Consider the following 19,747-nt stretch of genomic DNA (forward strand, 5'->3'; position numbering starts at 1 on the left):
AATTTCAATGGGTCCGCAAAAAAAACATGTCCTATTATTGTCTGCATTACGGACAAGGATAGGACTGTTCTATTAGGGGCCAGCTGTTGTGTTCTGCAAAATACGGAATGCATGCGGAGGTCATCCTTACTTTTTCCGGATCCGTTTTTCGCGCACCGCAAAATACATACGGTCGTGTGCATGAGCCCTTAGGATGGGCGTCACTTCGTATAATGTATTTCAATGGTGTCACAATGCGGCGAGACAGTCCATCCAAGTCTGATTTTTCGCAGCATATCGCTTTGGGACACCATTAAAATACATTATATAAAATGTCGCCGAACGCTTATCCGGAAGATAGGCCATCAGTACAGTATTCCGCGTCATTCCTAAATGTACATAGACCCCAGCTTGTATGTTATCATCTGCTGCAATGCTGTATTCCAGGGATGCTCAACCTGCGGCCCTCCAGCTGTTGCAAAACTACAACTCCCAGCATGCCCGGAAAGCCTACAGCTGAGCATGATGGGAGTTGTAGTTTTACAACAGCTGGTGGGCAGGTTTACCACATACATGGGGAGAGACAGGGACTCATCCCTGCAACCTGTCCAAGTGTTAGGAAACTACAACACCCAGCATGCAGCAGTCCCGTCGTATACAGCAGTCATCGGGGGCGCGCACGCCGCTAGCTCTCACTGTGCGCGCCCACGTCCCCCCTCTGTGGTGCGGAGCTCGGGCGCGCGCGCTGGCTGCGGGGAAGAGCAGTGCGATTCTCGGGGGCGCGCTTCCGTCCTCCCGGCTCAGCCCTCAAGATGGCCGGTAAGTGAAGAATCCGGGTGGACGGGGGTTGCACTGGGGATTGCTGGTGTGACATGGGCGCGGGGTACCCGCAGGAGGTGGTGCTGTGTGCGGTGCCGTCCTCCCCTCCTGGAATGACTGTGCGGGGGACCTGCAGCCATTGTTGTTCCGGGGAACTTCCAATGTAATGTTGTTATTGTGCAGCAGATGTGCCATGTGTGCCAGGCTGGAGTATGGGCAGCCCTATCGGTCGGTGCTGCTCACATTGCGGCTGTGTTACCTGAACCGCCGGGTTTTGTGCCAAAAAATGGTGAATGCCAGCTATTGGCCACGCCCCTTTGTTTAAATCCGCAGCCCCCATGCCATGGGCCACCTGCCCCATTTTCTATGCCTTTCATTTGGTTCATGTGCCCCTATGTGTGCGTAGCAATAGAGGGCGAGAGGTTTTGGAGATTTTGTATCAATTCCCCCCCCCATCAGAAAAGAGATGCCCAAACAGTGCCCCGTGAAGTGCACGGGACAGGAGGTGTATGTAGGGTGGGGGCGTGACACAGGGCTTCAAGATTTGGGGGGATACTACCGTATATATCTAGAGGCAGAACTTGGAGTTCCGGTGTCTTGCCCCATCCCCTTATAGCCTGCGCTGGGTGCAGAGTGTTCTCTGGAAGGTAGTAACCAGACACTTTGGGCAGGACTCTTGCGGTATATATGGGTTAGGCTCTCCACGGACCGCTCGCGTTGTCTCTTCACACATCAGTGGTTTTTCTCGGATCTGCCACAGAATTAGGCTCCATTCACACGTTCGTGGTGTGTTGCGGACCCGCAACACACCCGCCCGGCACCCCTATAGAAATGCCTATTCTTGTCCGCAAGCTGCGGACAAGAATAGGACATGTTCTATCTTTTGCGGAGCTGCGGACCTGAAGATTGGGGCCGCGCTCTGCAAATGCGGATGCTGACAGCACACTGTGCGCTGTCCGCATCCATTCCGTCCCCATAGAAAATGAATGGGTCCGCACCCGTTCCGCAAAATTGCGGAACGGATGCGGACCCATTTGCGGACGTGTGAATGGAGCCTTAGGCCGCATGCACACGACTGTGGTGTGTTTGGCGGTCTACAAAACACGGATGGCGTCCATGCGCGTTTCGCAATTTGTGGAACGGCACGGACAGCCTTTACATATAACTGCCTATTCTGCCACGAAGCGGAACAACGGATGCGGACAGCACATGGAGTGATGTCCGCATCTTTTGCGGCCCCGTTGAAGTGAATGGGTCCGCATCCGAGCCACCAAAACGGCGGCCGTGTTCATCTATTATTCCTGCTAGAAGTTTACAAATCATTGTGCATCTGGGTGTTATCAGTTGGGGGTGTGCCCCCCTACAGTCTGCCACTGGCTGTACTGACTGGATAGTGTCAGACTGAGACCCCCGTTCACCCAAGTGGAAAAATAGAAGACCTTTAGTAGGAATAATAGAGTAACACATCATCAAGTCATAAGAACAGATGCTTCAGACTTGTCATTTCATGGGGAATACATTGTATTTACTGAAACAAACCTGCCAGGAGAGGTACCGGGGCTTCTTTACTGATTACCTATTCTCAGGACAGGTCATCAATATCGGATCAGCGGGGGTCAGCTGTATGAGGAGAATATGTCGTACTTTTATTCCGGCCACCTCTTGGCATGTTTGCCATGCTGCGGCTGGACCTCCGGCCCGCCCACATTATAGTTAATGGGACCGGACTTCTGGCGGCACACGTGCACTGGCGGCAGCACGGATCCGGCAGGCCTTTCCCTGCCAAGAAGGCTGCCGCTAGTGTGAAAGTAGCCTTAAAGAGGACCTTTCACCAGAATAAAGCATCTAAACTGACTATACAGACGTGTAGAGCGGCGCCCAGGGATCCCCCTGCACTTACTGTTATCCCCGGGCGCCCGGCCAGCGCTACAGCATAGGAGAAGGAGACCGCGGCAGGTTCCCCTGGGTGGAGCCTAACTATGAAGATACCGGAGGCTATACCGGGCGAACGGAGCGGCGCTCAGGTATAACAGTAAGTGCAGGGGGATCCCTGGGCGCCGCTCTACACGTCTGTATAGTCAGTTTAGAGGTTTTATTCTGGTGAAAGGTCCTCTTTAAAAGGCATCTGTCAGCAGATTTGTACCTATGACACTGTTAGATGTGCACTTGGCAGCTGAAGACATCTGTGTTGGTCCCATGTTCATATCTGCCCGCATTGCTGAGAAAAATGATGTTTTAATATATGCAAATTAGCCTCTAGGAGCAACGGGGGCGTTGCCATTACACCTAGAGGCTGAAGTCTTTCTGCAACTGCTGCACTTTCTGCACTTTGATAAGGCAAGGAGCGATCAGGTCATCACACCTGACCTTCTCAATCTAAGTGGAGGGTGGCAGCTGAGAGAGCAGAGCCTCTAGGTGTAATGGCAACGCCCCCGTTGCTCCTAGAGGCTAATTTGCATATATTAAAACATTATTTTTCTCAGCAATGCGGACACATATGGACTTGGGATTAACACAGATGCCTTCAGCTGCCAAGTGCACATGTAACAGGTCAGCCAGTGTCATAGGTACAAACCAGCTGACAGATGCCCTCCACTCCCCTGTCTGCGGTCCCACCGCTGCTCCGTACCCGGCCACTACCAGTCTCTGCAGAACCAGCGCCAATCACAGCCATCACAGCGGCTTGAATGCTACTTTGCTTTGACATAGCGTTCAAGCTACCGTGACTCCTGAGATTGGCTGCAGCAGTCACAGGCCCAAGCCGCTTCCTGGTCCAGAGGATCCCGGCAACGGAGCAGCAGTGGGACTGTGGACAGATGAGTGGGGTTAGTTATGTTTAGGGGCGCAAGTTAGGACCCCAGGGGTTACTGGCTCCAAGCCCGGACAATCCATCAGGATGTGGATTCTTTCTGCAGTAGGTGGAGGAGATTTACTAAAATGTTATCTGCTTTGCTGATCCTGTAGTACGCTGTGGATTTTCTGCATGCAGTTTTAGGGCTCATGCACACGACTATATTGCGGGCCGCATACAGGGGGTCCGCAATAAATAGGCATCGGTCGTGTGCACCACGGATCGCGGACCCATTCACTTCAATGGGTCCGCAATCATGGAGATGCGGAACGGAGGCACTGATCGTAACCCCACGGAAGTACTAGAGTGCTTCCGTGGTCTTTCTGGCTGTGCCTTCGCACCGCAAAAAAGTAGTGCATGCACTACTTTTTTGCGGTGCGGACCCCATTCAAGTGAATAGGTCTGCGATCCGCATGCAGCTGCCCCACGGTCGGGCACAGAGCCCTTAGGTTCGTGGGCATGAGCCCTTACAGCGAGAAATAGGCAGCGTATGTGCCACGTGTAAACACACCCCCAGTGGGCAAACTAGTAAATCTAGAGATGCCTCATGGATATTCTATTTCTCATACTGTGGTATGTATAGTAATCCTAGCACTACATAATACGTGAGGCTGGGGTCTGTCCTCACAGTGACCTCACACTTCATGGAGGGGATCTATACTGACACGGTGGACCACACCGCCCTGCAGCCTGTCAGGGCATGCTGGGAGTTGCAGTTTCACACCAGCTGGAGAGATACACACCGGAGACCACTGCTGTGGCGCTTGCGCAGTGCAGACCTCAGCGGGGAAAGACTCCTGAGATCAGCCGTGCACGCGCCAATGAAGTCTTGGTGGAGCACGTGTGAGATTTCAGGACCAGGCATCCAAACAATGAGGGTTCCTCACCCTGTCAGTCAGGCCATGAGGGGGAGAGGAGGAGGTGAAGCGGTGCTCCAGTCACCTCATTTGCATAAACATAAATGTAATTATGCTGTAATGGTACATCTGCTTACAGCAATAGAGGGATTGGTTTATTCCCCATGATCAACCCCACCGGCCCGTATGCCAGGTTTAAATGGCTCTTTAAATGGTCCATTGTGTTATCACACCAAAGCCTCATGCACATGACCCACGTTTTTTGAAGATTGCACACAGACCTATTCATTTCTATGGGGGTCACAGAAAATGTGGACAGCAGATGGATGACATCCACAAAATATAGAACACGTCCTTCCATTTGTATGAAAGGGACCAAGGAAGGTGCGGCCGGTATCTGTAATTTGCGGATCCACAATTTGCGGACCCCAGAATACATACGGTCATGTGTAGCCTAACATGAAGTCGTACTAATTTTTGTTCTGCTTCTTTGTAGGGATCCCACTGTATTTCGTGGACCTGCAAGACGATCTGGATGACTGTAAGTGTGCGCCGGTGTCTGCACTTCCTCCTTCATGTCCTCCCCACTTCCTGCATCCTCCCGTGTGTCTCATTACGTAATACATGCGCAGGGTTCATGACAGCTTGTGCCGTCAGCTTCAGTAATACAACAAGCCATGAGGCTGGGATTGGGCCTGGTGCCGGTGGGGTTGGATCTCCCCAGTCCCTCTTAACCCTGGGAGAACCCGGACAGTCCAGTGATTTCAGTCATTGGGCCAGATTTATCATTAGCTCAGGTCAGAATAATGGAGTGAAAAAGTCCCCAAAAAAGTCCCAGACGCTAAAACTGCGCACAAATTTGCGACTTTTTTCTGCTCTGCACTATGCTCGCAAGTTTTCTGAAAGTGGGTGTGTTTTCTTATGTAAATGAATCTCTAGACAGATTTACTATTGGGACTATTTAAAAAGTCGCAAAAAAGTCGCAATTTCACTCCAGTGAGGACCATGCTTATCTTATGAGACTTTTTAATAGAACATGCGACTTTTTCGTAAAGATGTGCGACTTTTGTAAAGCTGCTTACTGACGGATAAACTGCTACCGTCAAACTACATTTATTACAGTCTTAAAGGGCCGATCATAAATCTGACTTGGCTAAAACTGACTTTAGCCATATGTTAAAGTGGAGTGAGCGTCAGAGGAAGGATAAATCTGGCCCTGTGTCTTAAAGGGGTTTTCCAAGACTTTCTAACTGATTACTTATCTTCTGGATAGTTCATCAGTATCTGATCGGTGGGGATCTGACACCCAGGACCCCCACCAATCAGCTGTGTGAGAAGGCAGCAGCACGCCTGTTACGATACGTTCGTTGGTCACGTAGCCTAGGGGCAGCTCATCCCCATTCAAGTTAATGGGGCAGAGCTGCAGTACCAAGCACAGCCGCTATACAATGTACCACGCTGTGCTTGGTAAGCTGCGAGAAGGCAACGGTACTCACCAGAACAACTGATCGCACGGATGTGCTGTCTGCATCTTTTGCGGCCCCATTAAAATGAATGTATCCACACTCGTTCTGCAAAATTGCGGAACGGATGCAGACCCAGTAATACGGTCTTCTGAATGCACCCTTAATGTAATGTTTCATTCCTGCAGAGGGAAAGATGGCATAAAGGGGCTATAGAGGATCAGATTGCTTTGTCCCCCCTGCCGCCCACTCCCCCCCCCCAAAAAAGGTGCCATCCTTGTTCACAGGTTGTGCCTGGTATTGCAGCTCAGCTCCATTGAAGTCAATGGAGCTGAGCTGCAATACCACATGCAACCTGTGGACGGGTGTGGCGCTGTTTTGTAAGAAATCGGTCATTTTTCTTTATCCTGTAGAATCTTTTTACTATCTACAGTACTTCCTCTGACAATAGCAGCTGGTAAAAGGGACTTGGTTGCCCAAAGTGGGCAGCCCTTTTAACAGGTAGTTTAACCTTTTTGTGGAACTGATCGACCTGTACATAAATATACATATATCACATGAGTCTGACCTCCCTGCAGTGGGCACATACTACAACATAAGATGAATCCAAGCCACCTGTAGTCTTTTCATAGTTTATTAGGGCAGTGCCAGCCACCCGCCGGTGCCCTGATGAAGGGTGCAGTCCCAGTAGTAGACGAGTAGATGGACGAGCATAGGTCAGCCTGTGGGATGTCCAGCCAGTCTCTGACCTCACAGGGCCATCGACTTGGAGAGGGTAACACGCCCTAAACATAATGATCTAAAGATTCCCTTCAGTAAAGTCACAGTTTCCAGGTTTCCTGATTGCCCTATGCGGTCAGTGCCCTTAGACTTCTAATGGGTTATTTATTAGCCTAGGTTGGCAGTGTACAGCGTGGTGATAGGTCTGTCTGCCGGACACCCTAATGCGCAGACCCCTGCGCAGTCAGGTGGACATATTCCTTTTTGGTGGAGCACAGCTTCCCCGTCCTGCTGTTTTGTGCAGTCACTTCCAGTCACAGGAGTCTATAGGTTCCCTGGTTAATCATTTACCCTTAATGCTCCAAGCATGTGACTACATATGGAGAGGAAGGGACTGGGTCTGTATGGAGACCGGGCAGGATTATGGGTCCTGGAAAGGAAAGCATGCGGCCTGAATGGTAGGGATGCTCCATCCTAGAACCACGTAAATGGGGATGGACATCTGACATACATGTTTATAAAAGGGCATCTGTAGGTACCCTAGTAGTGCCAGGTGGGTGCACTCTGAACGCCCTTTGAACTTCTGATCAAGTGGGGATGCTACCACCATGTGTAAAGCATTACTTGCATTTCACTGATAGGACGGACGGGGGGGGGGGGGATCACCTGACTTCACCCTCTGCAAGTTTGCGAGCTGGTCATGTGATTGCTTTGCAGCCAATCATGTGCCTACTTTCTGTCCTTCTCCCCCTTCCCGCTACTAAGTTTGCATAGGTCCAGTCGGTGCACCCGTAGGTCCGTTAGGGCATTTTATAGATGCCCCTTATACATTTTCTTAATTTCTTGGTCGGTAGGACCGGAGATTTCAGAGTAAGGGCTCATTCACACGGCCGTTGTTCGGACGTTTTGTGCATTGGGGGCCGCAATTTGCGACATCTGCGCAGCTGCTGCGACGGATCCAGTGATTCGTCTGCACCACAAAAAAATAGAACATGTTCTAACTGCCTCCGAACTGTTCTTCCGTGCCTCCGTTCTGCACCGCCCCTTCCGAATTGTGTACACATTCAAGTGAATGGGTCCGTATCTGTGATGCAGGGAGCACTCTGTCGGTGCCCGCATAATTTGGACCCACTGTTTGCGGGCTGCAAAACGGGCACGGCCGAACAACGGCCATGTGAATGAGCCCTAAGGGTCCATACACACGACCTTATTTCTGGGTTCGTATCCGTCCGGGTACGGACCCATTCATTTCAGTGGGATCGCAAAATATGCAGACAGCTCATCTTTGTGCTGTCTGCATCCGTAGTTCCATTCCGCGGCCCCGCAAAAATATAGAACATGTCCTATTCTTGTCCCCAATCGTGGGCAAAAATAGGCTTTCGAAAACAGGGGTGGCCGTGTGCGTTCCGAAAAATGCGGAACGCACGCGGCCGGTACCTGTGTTTTGCGGATCTGCAAGTTGCGGACCACAAAACACTTCCAGTCGTGTGAATGTACCCTAATTTCCATTCTAAAAGCATAGAGATGACCTAGTGTAGAGGAGCTGTGCAGTCCCCTGTGTATCCCGTAGTGGTGACCAGTCCTGTTCAATGCTACATCAGACTGATTCGATGTTCGCCAGGTTTTATAGAGAGAGCTACAGGAACATCGTGTGCCACCGGTTATGTCCTGACAAGGTCCTCTGCAATTCGTAGCTCATAAATTGCGTGCCCACAGCCTGGCTAATCGGTAGACACACTTTATAGGGCCGTCTAGAAGCCAAGTAAAATCTGTCTGCCTTGGCTTAATTCCACTTGAGATGGAATTAACATTCTGCCCACACTTGAGGTTAGAAGAGATTAGTGTCCTGCTCTCGGAACCTGTGGAGCATCACTGAGCATCTTAGCAGATCATAGTCTCCGGGTTGGAGTCAAATTAGCGTAAAGGAGCCTTGTGCCGCCCAGTGCTACCTATTATTCTGTAACCTAAGCGCTGCGTATATCTCTCTGGATACATGACTTGTGCCACCCGACCCCGCAGGGTCTCGCATAACACCTGTCCGGGGCCGCTCCTTGGTAAACGGAGAGATAATGTGTCTTCTCGTCTTCTTTATCTCCAAAGTTGGCTTTGAGGATTATGGACCAGACTGTGAAAGCATGAGGATAAGCGCTTTCCTAGACATTCCGGGACAGGACAACCTGACGCCTCTCGCACGCCTGGAAAAATATGCTTTTAGTGATAATATATTTAACAGGTAAATGTGGATATCATTAGACGTTCATTTTTAAAAGTTTAGTAAGGTGGAAGGAATTTCACTTGGATTTTCTTTTTACTTTTGTAAGATGCTTTAAAGGGAACCTGTCACATAGAAATGAAAGGCACATGTTATAGAGCAGCAGGAGCTGAGCAGATGGATATTATAGCGTCATAGGACAGGCATCAGCAACCTCCGGCACTCCAGCTGTTCTGAAACTACGACTCCCAGGATCCTCCATTAACTTGTATGGGAGTTACAAGAACAGCCGTGCAGGTGTGCATGCTGGGAGTTGTAGTTTTACAGCAACTGGATTGCCAAAGGTTGCTGACCCCTGTTATAAGTAATGACTGAATATAACTTGTATTTTATTCATTTATATCTGTACTCATTCTGTGTTTTGAAGTCCAAGAGTTGGTCCTATCAGTGATTGAGAGCCTTCCCTCTATGACTGTGCATACAGATATAGCTGTCAATCACTGATAGGACCGCCTCCTGGACTTCGAAACCCCAAATCAGCAGGAATTCATCCCGTTAGCAACTCCTTACCATATATATGTCAGCGGTATAGCTGCTGGGTGCTTGCTGTTTTAAACAGCAAGCATTCGGGGCTAATGCATGCAATCGATGTCGGTCACACCCATTTAAAGAGGACCTGTCACCGCTCCTGACATGTCTGTTTTATTAGCTTCCTGCATTCCCCACGTACTAACTATTCTGGAGCATCTATTCTTATGTCTGTATGTTGTACCATTCCTCTATTATTTCTACTAGAAGTTATGAATAATTGCAGGCAGTCTGTAGTAAGGGTGCAGAGGGTGGTAACCAGTTGGGGGGGGTGTACCTGCACAGACTGAAAATGGCAGCACTGATTGGATAGAGTCAGTCTGTGCAGGTACACCCCCCCCCCCCCCCCAACTGGTTACCTCCCCTCTGTACCCTTACTGAAAGCTAATAGCAATTCATTCATATCTTCTAGTAGAAATAACAGAGGAATGGCACAACATACAGACATAAGAACAGATGCTCCAGAATTGTTAGTACGTGGGGAAGGCATGAAGCTAATAAAACAGACATGTCAGGAGTAAGGTGGTCAGACGTCCGGTTCTCTGGCTCCCTGTCCTCCGTCCGGTGCAGGGCCTGGACGGACACAGGGGTGTCCACCCTTTCAGTAGCTCACGCTCAGACAGCGGCAACTGACTGAGGCTTCTCTCACCCAGGCGGTGAGCAGGGGGTGTGGTTTATCTGTTTGGGGGCGTGGCTGGTGAGGTTTGGCTTTCTGGGGTGAAGCCAGTGGCCATCCTAGTCAGGAGCCGTGAAAGGTCCTCTTTGTGTATAGAGCTGAGGACATGGGCTGCTAGATGGCCACTAGCACATCCGCAATACCCAGTCCCCATAGCTCTGTGTGCTTTTATTGTGTAAAAAAACCCGATTTGATAGACTGGGTATTGCGGATGTGCTAGCGGCCATCTAGCAACCCATGTCCTCAGCTCTACGCTCATGTACACAGACCCATTGAAATGAATGGGTCAGGATTCAGTGCGGGTGCAATGCGTTCACGTCACGCAATGCATCCGCGTGGAAAACTTGCTCATGCGAAAGGGGCCTTAATTGACCATCAGACATTCCAGGCAGTAACTAAAATGGTCTGAAATAGTAGCATAGTTTATAAGGCTGAGACAAAGACATCTGTCCATCAAGTTCAGCCATTATCTTGCAAGTTGATCCAGAGGAAGGCAGAAAAAAAAAAAAAACACCCAGTGAGGTTGAAGCCAAAAAAAATATTCCCTCCCGACTACAATGAGGCAAAATAACTCCGTGGATCAACGACCTCTCCAGAAATCTAGTAACCTGTAATATTATTATTGCATCTAGGCCCCTCTTGAACTCTTTTGATGAACTCACCTTCACCACCTTCTCAGGCAGAGAGTTCCATAGTCTCACTGCTCTTACCGTAAAGAATCCTCTTCTGTGTTTGTGTAGAAACCTTCTTTCCTCCAGACGCAGAGGATATCCCCTCATCACAGGCCCGGGTGATGGGAGAGATCTCTGTACTGTCCCCTTTTTTAAGCCCCACCACTAGAGGGAGCACAGAGCTTACTGCATGCTGTGTTATTAAAATCGGTGTATGCAGTAAGCTCTTACACTCCCTCTAGTGGCAGCTGCAGGTAGCCAGAACATAGACACCACTGTCATTCATAAACTAGGCATTGCCTAAACTGTGCTTATCCCTCTCTGAACCCCCCACCCTTCTCCATTAAGATGTTACTTTGGCTCAGGTGAGGAGACGTCATTATTCTGGAGGAACAGAGACAAGTAGTTGCTTTGTTGCAATCATTGGGGTCCCCAACCCATTGCTTTGATTAATCCTCTATACCAAGTGGGATCACATGACTTCTAGGTGACCTTCTCTATGCGAAGCTCCTCGTTCCTGCTGGGTTGCTTGCATTTGGCCCTTGGCAAGGTAGACATGCTGAAGTTGGCTGGAATTTGCATCGTTTTTGCCAGTACCGGCCTGTCTTATGTAACAGGGCATGCTGGAAGCTGTCGTTTTTCCAGCGGTTTCAGACCACTGACCTAGAGAGTCGAGCGTGCTCCCCCAGCCATGACTAATGGAGCTGTGGTAGAAGAAAGTCAAATCATATGGCTGTGTGCTGCCTGCGCTGTATAATCCGGGTAATCCTGTCATTGACTCTTCTCTCTTACAGACAGATAATTGCTCGTGGATTGCTGGATGTGCTGAGAGATTTTAGCAGCACAGAAGATGACTTTCTTACTGTCATGGAGATTGTTGTCCGCCTCTCGGAGGATGCAGGTCAGTTCTTCTGCAAGAAAAAAAACATTGTTGTAAGTCATGTCTTACCTTGGACACTTGGGAAGCCACTCTCCTTTCACTGAAAGATATGAAACAGAGCTTGGGAACATCATCTGGTTCTATGGGATAGGGGCTGACTGGCGGATCGGGACCCCAGGGACCTCCACAGATCCCTCTGTACTCGGCTATGTATTTATTTGACTCGCTTATATAGCGCTGACATATTCCCCAGCGCTTTACAGACATTAGCATCACTCGCTACCCCCAATGGAGTTCACAGTCTAAGTTCCCTATCAGTATGTCTTTAGAGTGTGGGAAGAAACCGGAGTATCCGGAGGAAACCCACAAACTCCATGCAGATGTTGTCCTTGGAATCGAACCTAGAACCACTCCAGCATGGTGGTGGGAGTCAAGCATGCACCCTGGCGCTCCGATCAGGGGTGCCATCCCCTTTTTTCTTGCTTTTTAATTGATGAAACTTTAATTTGTAGCAGCTTCTGTTCTTTTGTTCTCCATCCAGAACCTACAGTCCGGACAGAGCTCATGGAGCAGATCCCGCAGATCACCATCTTTCTGCAGGAGAGCCGGCCTCAGTTTCCCAAAGCCTTCTCTGAATACCTGCTGCCTATTCTTGTGCGCTATCTCACTGATCCCAACAACCAGGTGAGTCACGGCACAACATTTAATGGAGGGGGGCTCTGTCTATGACAAAATATGCTGCTTCCTCTTACAGTCTTTCGTATTTGTACAGATTTGAAGACATGGATGTATCTATTAAAGTGGCACAAATGAGATTTAAAGGGTTGTCCAATCTCGGCTATTTAGCTATGATACCCCACCACTAACGGACAAGCTCTATGATAGCTGCTATGCTTGAAGTGGTTTTACCACGAGCAATACATCTATCCCATTCCACAGGATAGGGAATAAATGTCTGATTGGTGGGCGTTTGATTGCTGGGACCCCCACTAATCACAAGAACCTTGCTTTTGTGTTTCCCAGTTTGAATGGAGCAGCAGCCCATACATGTCAATTACTCCAGGATATCGTAGAAACCGCTTGGCGGTTTATTAGCTCCACAGCGGGTATATTACACGGGTATAACTCGATACACACAGACTGATTGATTTCCTGGGACTTGTGGTTCCTCAGTGTCCAGAGGTGCTCAGTGCACAAAAGAAAATACTCCAATTAATCCAGGTCAAGTCCATTGCTTCTCCATTTAAATAGTTCTCTGGACTTTTACTATTGATGACCTATCCTCAGGATAGATAATCAATATCAGAGTGAAGGGAGACTGCACGTGCACACTGCGCGCTCTGTCTCCTCATACAGCTGATTAGAGGGGGTGCCGGGTGTGGGACCCCCGCCGATCTGATATTGATGACCTATCCTGAGGATAGGTCATCAATAGTAAAAGCCCGGACAACCCCTTTAACATTAAGGGGCTGGCTGAGGTATCCTAGAACAGTGTATTCTCATAGAGTTGAATGGTACTGCGGCGCATGTGTGCAACCACCGCTCTGTTCATACAGGGGAACACAGGGCTCCCCGTTCTCATGATTGGTGGGGGTCCCAGCAGTCAGATATCCACCAGTCAGGCATTTATTATTTGTGGGTGACTGGAGGGCCATTGGTGGCCAGTGCTGTACAGAGCATGTATTTCAAGAGATAATTACATATCTTGTATACTTTAACCCCTTCAACCACTGTGACTTCCCAGTGGTTGATATGTATGGAGTGGGCTGCTGTGGTGAGCCTGCTCCATATGTATCATATAGCAGGCATTCGGCCACAATGATTGGGAACTGCGATCCCACCAAACTCCGTCGTTTAACCCCTCAGTCGACATGATCGGTGTTGAAGTAAGGCAGAGGGATGAGACTCCCTCTGCCTTACGATCAGAATCCCCACAGTGAAATTGCGGGACTCCAATTGGTTACCATGGCAGCCTGGACACTTCTGAAGCTTACCGGACCTGCCATGGTAAGCTCCCTGCTAAGCTATGCACGAGGCACAGCTCAGCAGGGAGTTCATCAAAATCCTATTCACTCTAATAGCACTTTGTTAGGGTGAATGGGACAAGAGATCAAAAGATCCTAGGTTCTAGCCCCCTAAGGGAGTTAAAAGTAAAAAAAAGTAAAAAAAAAAAAATATCAACTTTAAATCACCCTCCCTTTCCCAATTTTACAAATAAAACTATATTAACAATAAAAAATAAAAATAAAACACAAAAAACAAGCCCTCGTACAGCTCTCGTCTGAAATACAAGAAAGTTATGGATGGCAGAAAATGTCGCTGCAAAGAACATTTTAATTTTTTTTTCAAATATTTTTTATTTATCTTTTAAATCGCCGTATTGAGCCTCAGAACAAGGACTTTGTCGTTTTTTTGTGCACAGTGAACGCCGAAATGTTTAAACCTCAAAAACTTTATCTAAATACAGGGAGTGCAGAATTATTAGGCAAATGAGTATTTTGACCACATCATCCTCTTTATGCATGTTGTCTTACTCCAAGCTGTATAGGCTCAAAAGCCTACTACCAATTAAGCATATTAGGTGATGTGCATCTCTGTAATGAGAAGGGGTGTGATCTAATGACATCAACACCCTATATTAGGTGTGCATAATTATTAGGCAACTTCCTTTCCTTTGGCAAAATGGGTCAAAAGAAGGACTTGACAGGCTCAGAAAAGTCAAAAATAGTGAGATACCTTGCAGAGGGATGCAGCACTCTTAAAATTGCAAAGCTTCTGAAGCGTGATCATCGAACAATCAAGCGTTTCATTCAAAATAGTCAACAGGGTCGCAAGAAGCGTGTGGAAAAACCAAGGCGCAAAATAACTGCCCATGAACTGAGAAAAGTCAAGCGTGCAGCTGCCAAGATGCCACTTGCCACCAGTTTGGCCATATTTCAGAGCTGCAACATCACTGGAGTGCCCAAAAGCACAAGGTGTGCAATACTCACAGACATGGCCAAGGTAAGAAAGGCTGAAAGACGACCACCACTGAACAAGACACACAAGCTGAAACGTCAAGACTGGGCCAAGAAATATCTCAAGACTGATTTTTCTAAGGTTTTATGGACTGATGAAATGAGAGTGAGTCTTGATGGGCCAGATGGATGGGCCCGTGGCTGGATTGGTAAAGGGCAGAGAGCTCCAGTCCGACTCAGACGCCAGCAAGGTGGAGGTGGAGTACTGGTTTGGGCTGGTATCATCAAAGATGAGCTTGTGGGGCCTTTTCGGGTTGAGGATGGAGTCGAGCTCAACTCCCAGTCCTACTGCCAGTTTCTGGAAGACACCTTCTTCAAGCAGTGGTACAGGAAGAAGTCTGCATCCTTCAAGAAAAACATGATTTTCATGCAGGACAATGCTCCATCACACGCGTCCAAGTACTCCACAGCGTGGCTGGCAAGAAAGGGTATAAAAGAAGAAAATCTAATGACATGGCCTCCTTGTTCACCTGATCTGAACCCCATTGAGAACCTGTGGTCCATCATCAAATGTGAGATTTACAAGGAGGGAAAACAGTACACCTCTCTGAACAGTGTCTGGGAGGCTGTGGTTGCTGCTGCACGCAATGTTGATGGTGAACAGATCAAAATACTGACAGAATCCATGGATGGCAGGCTTTTGAGTGTCCTTGCAAAGAAAGGTGGCTATATTGGTCACTGATTTGTTTTTGTTTTGTTTTTGAATGTCAGAAATGTATATTTGTGAATGTTGAGATGTTATATTGGTTTCACTGGTAAAAATAAATAATTGAAATGGGTATATATTTGTTTTTTGTTAAGTTGCCTAATAATTATGCACAGTAATAGTCACCTGCACACACAGATATCCCCCTAAAATAGCTAAAACTAAAAACTACTTCCAAAAATATTCAGCTTTGATATTAATGAGTTTTTTGGGTTCATTGAGAACATGGTTGTTGTTCAATAATAAAATTAATCATCAGAAATACAACTTGCCTAATAATTCTGCACTCCCTGTATATATATTTTTTCTTTTTCTTTTTTTTCTTTCTTTCAATTTAACCCCACAAATAATTTTTTCCCCATTTTCCGATAACAAACATGGTAAACGAAATGGTGCCCTTAAAAAATACTACTTATCCCGCCAAAAAATAAGACCTCATGGCTATATGAACGTAAAATTAAAAAAGTTATGGCTATTGGAACGTGGGGAGGAAAAAACAAAAATGAAAAACAAAAAGTGGGCCTGGTTCTTAAGGGGTTAATAATGTTTCCATTTCAGAGCATCAGAATGATCACTTGCCCCAAGTAATCAATACAGTCTAGGTGATGTCAGGACCTTAGTGTCCTATGACACAGGCACATCATTACATATTCCATAGCGTTCCCAACCTAAGGCCATGAATGATGCAGGAATACGCAGATTATATGTACCGTCATCTGAACATAAGGAACTGCATTACGGTTTTCGGGAAGCTGCTGTTCTGCAGATGTCATTGGTTGCAGTAATAGAAGTACCGTATCCCATATAAATCCCAGGATAAGTTCCATATCCCATATAAATGAGCATTTTAGAAGGTCATGTCGCTGGTTTTCTTCTAAGCCTCGAGGTAAAAGTCTGTATGTTCCTTTCCAGTCATGTGCACAGCGATGAAAGGTCTGTGCATCCCAGCAGTGAATGTTGTCTAGTGACCCACAAACCGGTTTGCCTACTTGATTCTTCTAACCTGAGAAACTAAAGGGCAACTCCTAAGCTATTCCATGCCTGAGGTGCAGTTTTGACTGGTAACATGGCGGCAGTAATCTTACCTGTCGCTGCATGTAGAAGATGTCAAAGTTTTCCACAGCAACAATAACCATTTTAGAATTTAGCACCAAGACATTCCACAGGACTTTGCAAGTCAGAGGGTATGTGTACAGACAAGATCAGACATTACGGAATATTTAACAATTCAGGTGATAGAAGTGAGGGACCTGCTCATAAGAGCTTACAATCTCGGGAAGTAGGGATGGCACAAAAGATAAAAAAGTGCTTGTTGTATACAGTGATCCGGCCATCTTAACTAAATAGGGGAGCATATATAAAGGTGTATGAGCCAGTCACCATCCGGTACCTCAGGGGCGTAGCTATAGTGGAATTCAGAAGGGGCCTACCCAGGAGGAGGACTAAAATATTTTATTGTCAGGGCCCCCTCAACAATATTATAATATAAAATGAGATTATATACAGAGACAGTGTAGGAAACGGACGGAGTGGCTGCCGGGCCTCTTTTGGGAGAGCGATTTTGACTAGCTGAAGGAGTGGGGGTTGCTTGGGGGGCCCAAAAATTTGCTGGGGGGCCCAGTCATTTCTAGTTATACCTCTGCAATACCTGCAGTGCTCTAGTCTTGAGTACATGGGCTGTGGTGGATAGTGTTGGTTGAAAGGATCAGACGAATGGTGAGTGGAGTAGAGATAGATTAGGGACTTATTTTTACATGGAACGTGGAACTCCCGGTGGAGAAGTGTTCCTGGCACTTATCTGACTAAGTGTTGTTCCCCCTGCTCGCCGGCGGTCCAGTACCAATGCTGAGCAGGGGAGAGACGGGAGGGTTCGCTGTGGTTGATCCGGAGCCTGCTCCCGGGGTTGCGTCCTTCTCCTTGCCCCTGGTGGGTTGAAGCTGGAGTGAGCGCCCGGCGCGCGATGCGCTTGGAGTACATCACTTCCGGCGTGGCCAGGAAGTGACATAAGAGGCAGGCAGTGGGCGGCAGTGGCATCCAGGTTTGAAAATGTCGGTGAGCATAGCGTTGTAGCCAAGTGTCGGATCTGTTCTGTGGTCTGGAACAAGATGTCTGGTCCTGAGCCGCACTCCTCCAGAGAGCTTGATGCTCCAATTATGCCTCCTGTAAGTTCCCTGCGGGGATTGCTTTTTATCCTGCGGGTTTTGTTTAATCACCATCCGGTTATTATGGAGAGGGGTCTTTTTCCCCCTCCCCTCATCAATATCGCTCAGTGGTGTGTTGCACTGGAGTGTGTGTGTGTGTATCTGTATGTATGTATATATATATCTCCTATCCTCCTAATTTTGGTCTGTTCTCGCCTCATAGGTAATTTAAAGAGGCACAGAATAAAACCTGCAAAGTGTATCTCCTGTTTCAAAAAATTACTGGACGGTTATCCTAAAAAGATCTGCAGGGATTGTATCGCTAACATTGTCCGGGAGGAACGGGTCTCTCTAAGGGACGAGTTCCGTTCCGTGATTCAGGAGGAGGTGAAGGTTACATTATCCCAGAGGTCTGAGTCTGACCAGGGACCCTTAACCCCCAAAAGGCAAAAAATAATTCCACCCTTCTCTTCTGATTCAGAATGCATGGGTGACGATGCTTCCTCTTCCAGGCAGTGGGAGGAGGACCCTCTTTCGGAAGGAGAGATCACTGAGGGCAGTAAAAAAATTCTACTTTGCCACTGATGATATGTCGGACCTCCTAAAAGCCGTAAGAGCTACCATGGGGGTGGAGGACGTTCAAAAACCTCACTCCATTCAGGAGTAGATGTTTGGGGGTCTAAGGACAAAAAGAGCCAGAGTATTCCCAATTAACGAAAACATTAGAGATGTGATCTTAGAATAATGGTCAGACCCTGAGAGGAGGCTAGGGGTGTCCAGAGAATACAAGAACCGCCTGTTTGATCCGGCAGAGTCTAAACTATTTGACGAGATCCCCAAGATATTTTACATGGAACGTGGTGGGGAAAGTGTTCCTGGCACTTATCTGACTAAGTGTCGCCCCCCTGCTCACCGGCGGTCCAAGTGGTCAAGGTCAATAAAAAAACCTCGTTGCCCTTCGAGGACGCATCACAATTGAGAGACCCCATGGAGAGGAAAGCTGATAGCTTATTACGCAAATCTTGGAAGGCGTCTATGTTTAATCTCAAATCTAACATCGCTGCGACCTCAGTAGAGAGATCCATGTACCTTTGACTGAATGAGTTAGAATCCCATTTGAGGAATAAGACCCCCAGGGAGGAAATAATACTCTATCTCTCTCCTTAAATCGGCAACTGCCTTTTTAGCGGATGCTTTTGTGGAGTCCATCAGATTTTCTCCCAAGGATGAAGGTCTTTCTAATGCGGCACGTCATGCTCTCTGGATAAAATCCTGGTCTGGGGACAAAACTTCGAAAATTAAGTTATGTTCTATCCCTTTTACAGGTGAATATGTCTTCGGGCCAGTCTTAGACAAGATCCTGGAAAAAGCTTCAGATAAAAAGGGATTTCCAGAGGATAGACCTTTTTATAGGAAGAAAATTGTCCTTTCAGGGCCAAGAGAGATCCTACAGAGGGAAAGGGAAGCCAGGACGCTGGAGTTACCTCAAAGGAGGGAAAGGGTTTCTCCTTAACCCCCAGAGTAAATCCAGCGATATCAATGACGCCAGAGTGGGGGAAAGACTGAAGAATTTTTTATTTGCCCAGGAGGTAGTCAGAGCGGGGCTACAAGATATAATTCTCTTCAGTCCCCCCAAAGAGATTTTTTATATCAAACCTGGGGTCAAGGAGAGCTCAGAGCGGCATTTGGCAAAGTATCAAGGACCTCATAGGGCTAGGTGTCGTAATTCATAATTCAGGTCCCAGTCTCGGAACCGGGCCAGGGATTTTACTCCAGTCTCTTTCTGGTAAAAAAAGGAAGAAAGGATCAATTCCGTATGCTCATAAAAATTAGATTCCTCAACAAGTACATTGCCTACAGGAAATTCAGGATGGAATCCCTGGGTTCCCTGATTCCCCCAATGAAAAAGAACGCATGGATGTGTACTGTGGACTTAAAAGACGCGTACTATCACATCCTGATCCACCACAACTCTCAAAAATGTATAAGATTCGCCATAAAAGACCAGCATGGCAACACTTGCCATTTTCAATTTACGGCTCTTCCGTTTGGAATTTCCTTAGCTCCCAAAATATTCACAAAATTGGTGATAGAGATGGTCGCATTCTTGAGACAGAAGGAGCTGAATCGTAACCCCTATCTAGATGATTTCCTACTAGTGGGAGAT

The 19,747-nt window shown here is 47.7% G+C and overlaps 1 protein-coding gene across 1 annotated transcript in view; it reads left to right on the plus strand.

The window, feature by feature from the left end:
* The first annotated feature begins 693 nt into the window (after positions 1 to 693).
* Positions 694 to 19,747, plus strand: part of LOC121004308 (serine/threonine-protein phosphatase 4 regulatory subunit 1-like) — a 55,327-nt gene continuing 36,273 nt past the window's right edge. The window contains exons 1-5 of the mRNA XM_040436485.1: positions 694 to 798; positions 5,003 to 5,047; positions 8,790 to 8,922; positions 11,631 to 11,737; positions 12,258 to 12,400. Coding sequence (XP_040292419.1) covers positions 792 to 798; positions 5,003 to 5,047; positions 8,790 to 8,922; positions 11,631 to 11,737; positions 12,258 to 12,400 — 435 coding nt within the window. The 5' untranslated portion in view covers positions 694 to 791. The remainder of the gene's footprint in view (positions 799 to 5,002; positions 5,048 to 8,789; positions 8,923 to 11,630; positions 11,738 to 12,257; positions 12,401 to 19,747) is intronic.

The sequence above is a fragment of the Bufo bufo genome, chromosome 6 (assembly GCF_905171765.1).
Source record: "Bufo bufo chromosome 6, aBufBuf1.1, whole genome shotgun sequence".
Taxonomy (NCBI): Eukaryota; Metazoa; Chordata; class Amphibia; order Anura; family Bufonidae; genus Bufo; species Bufo bufo.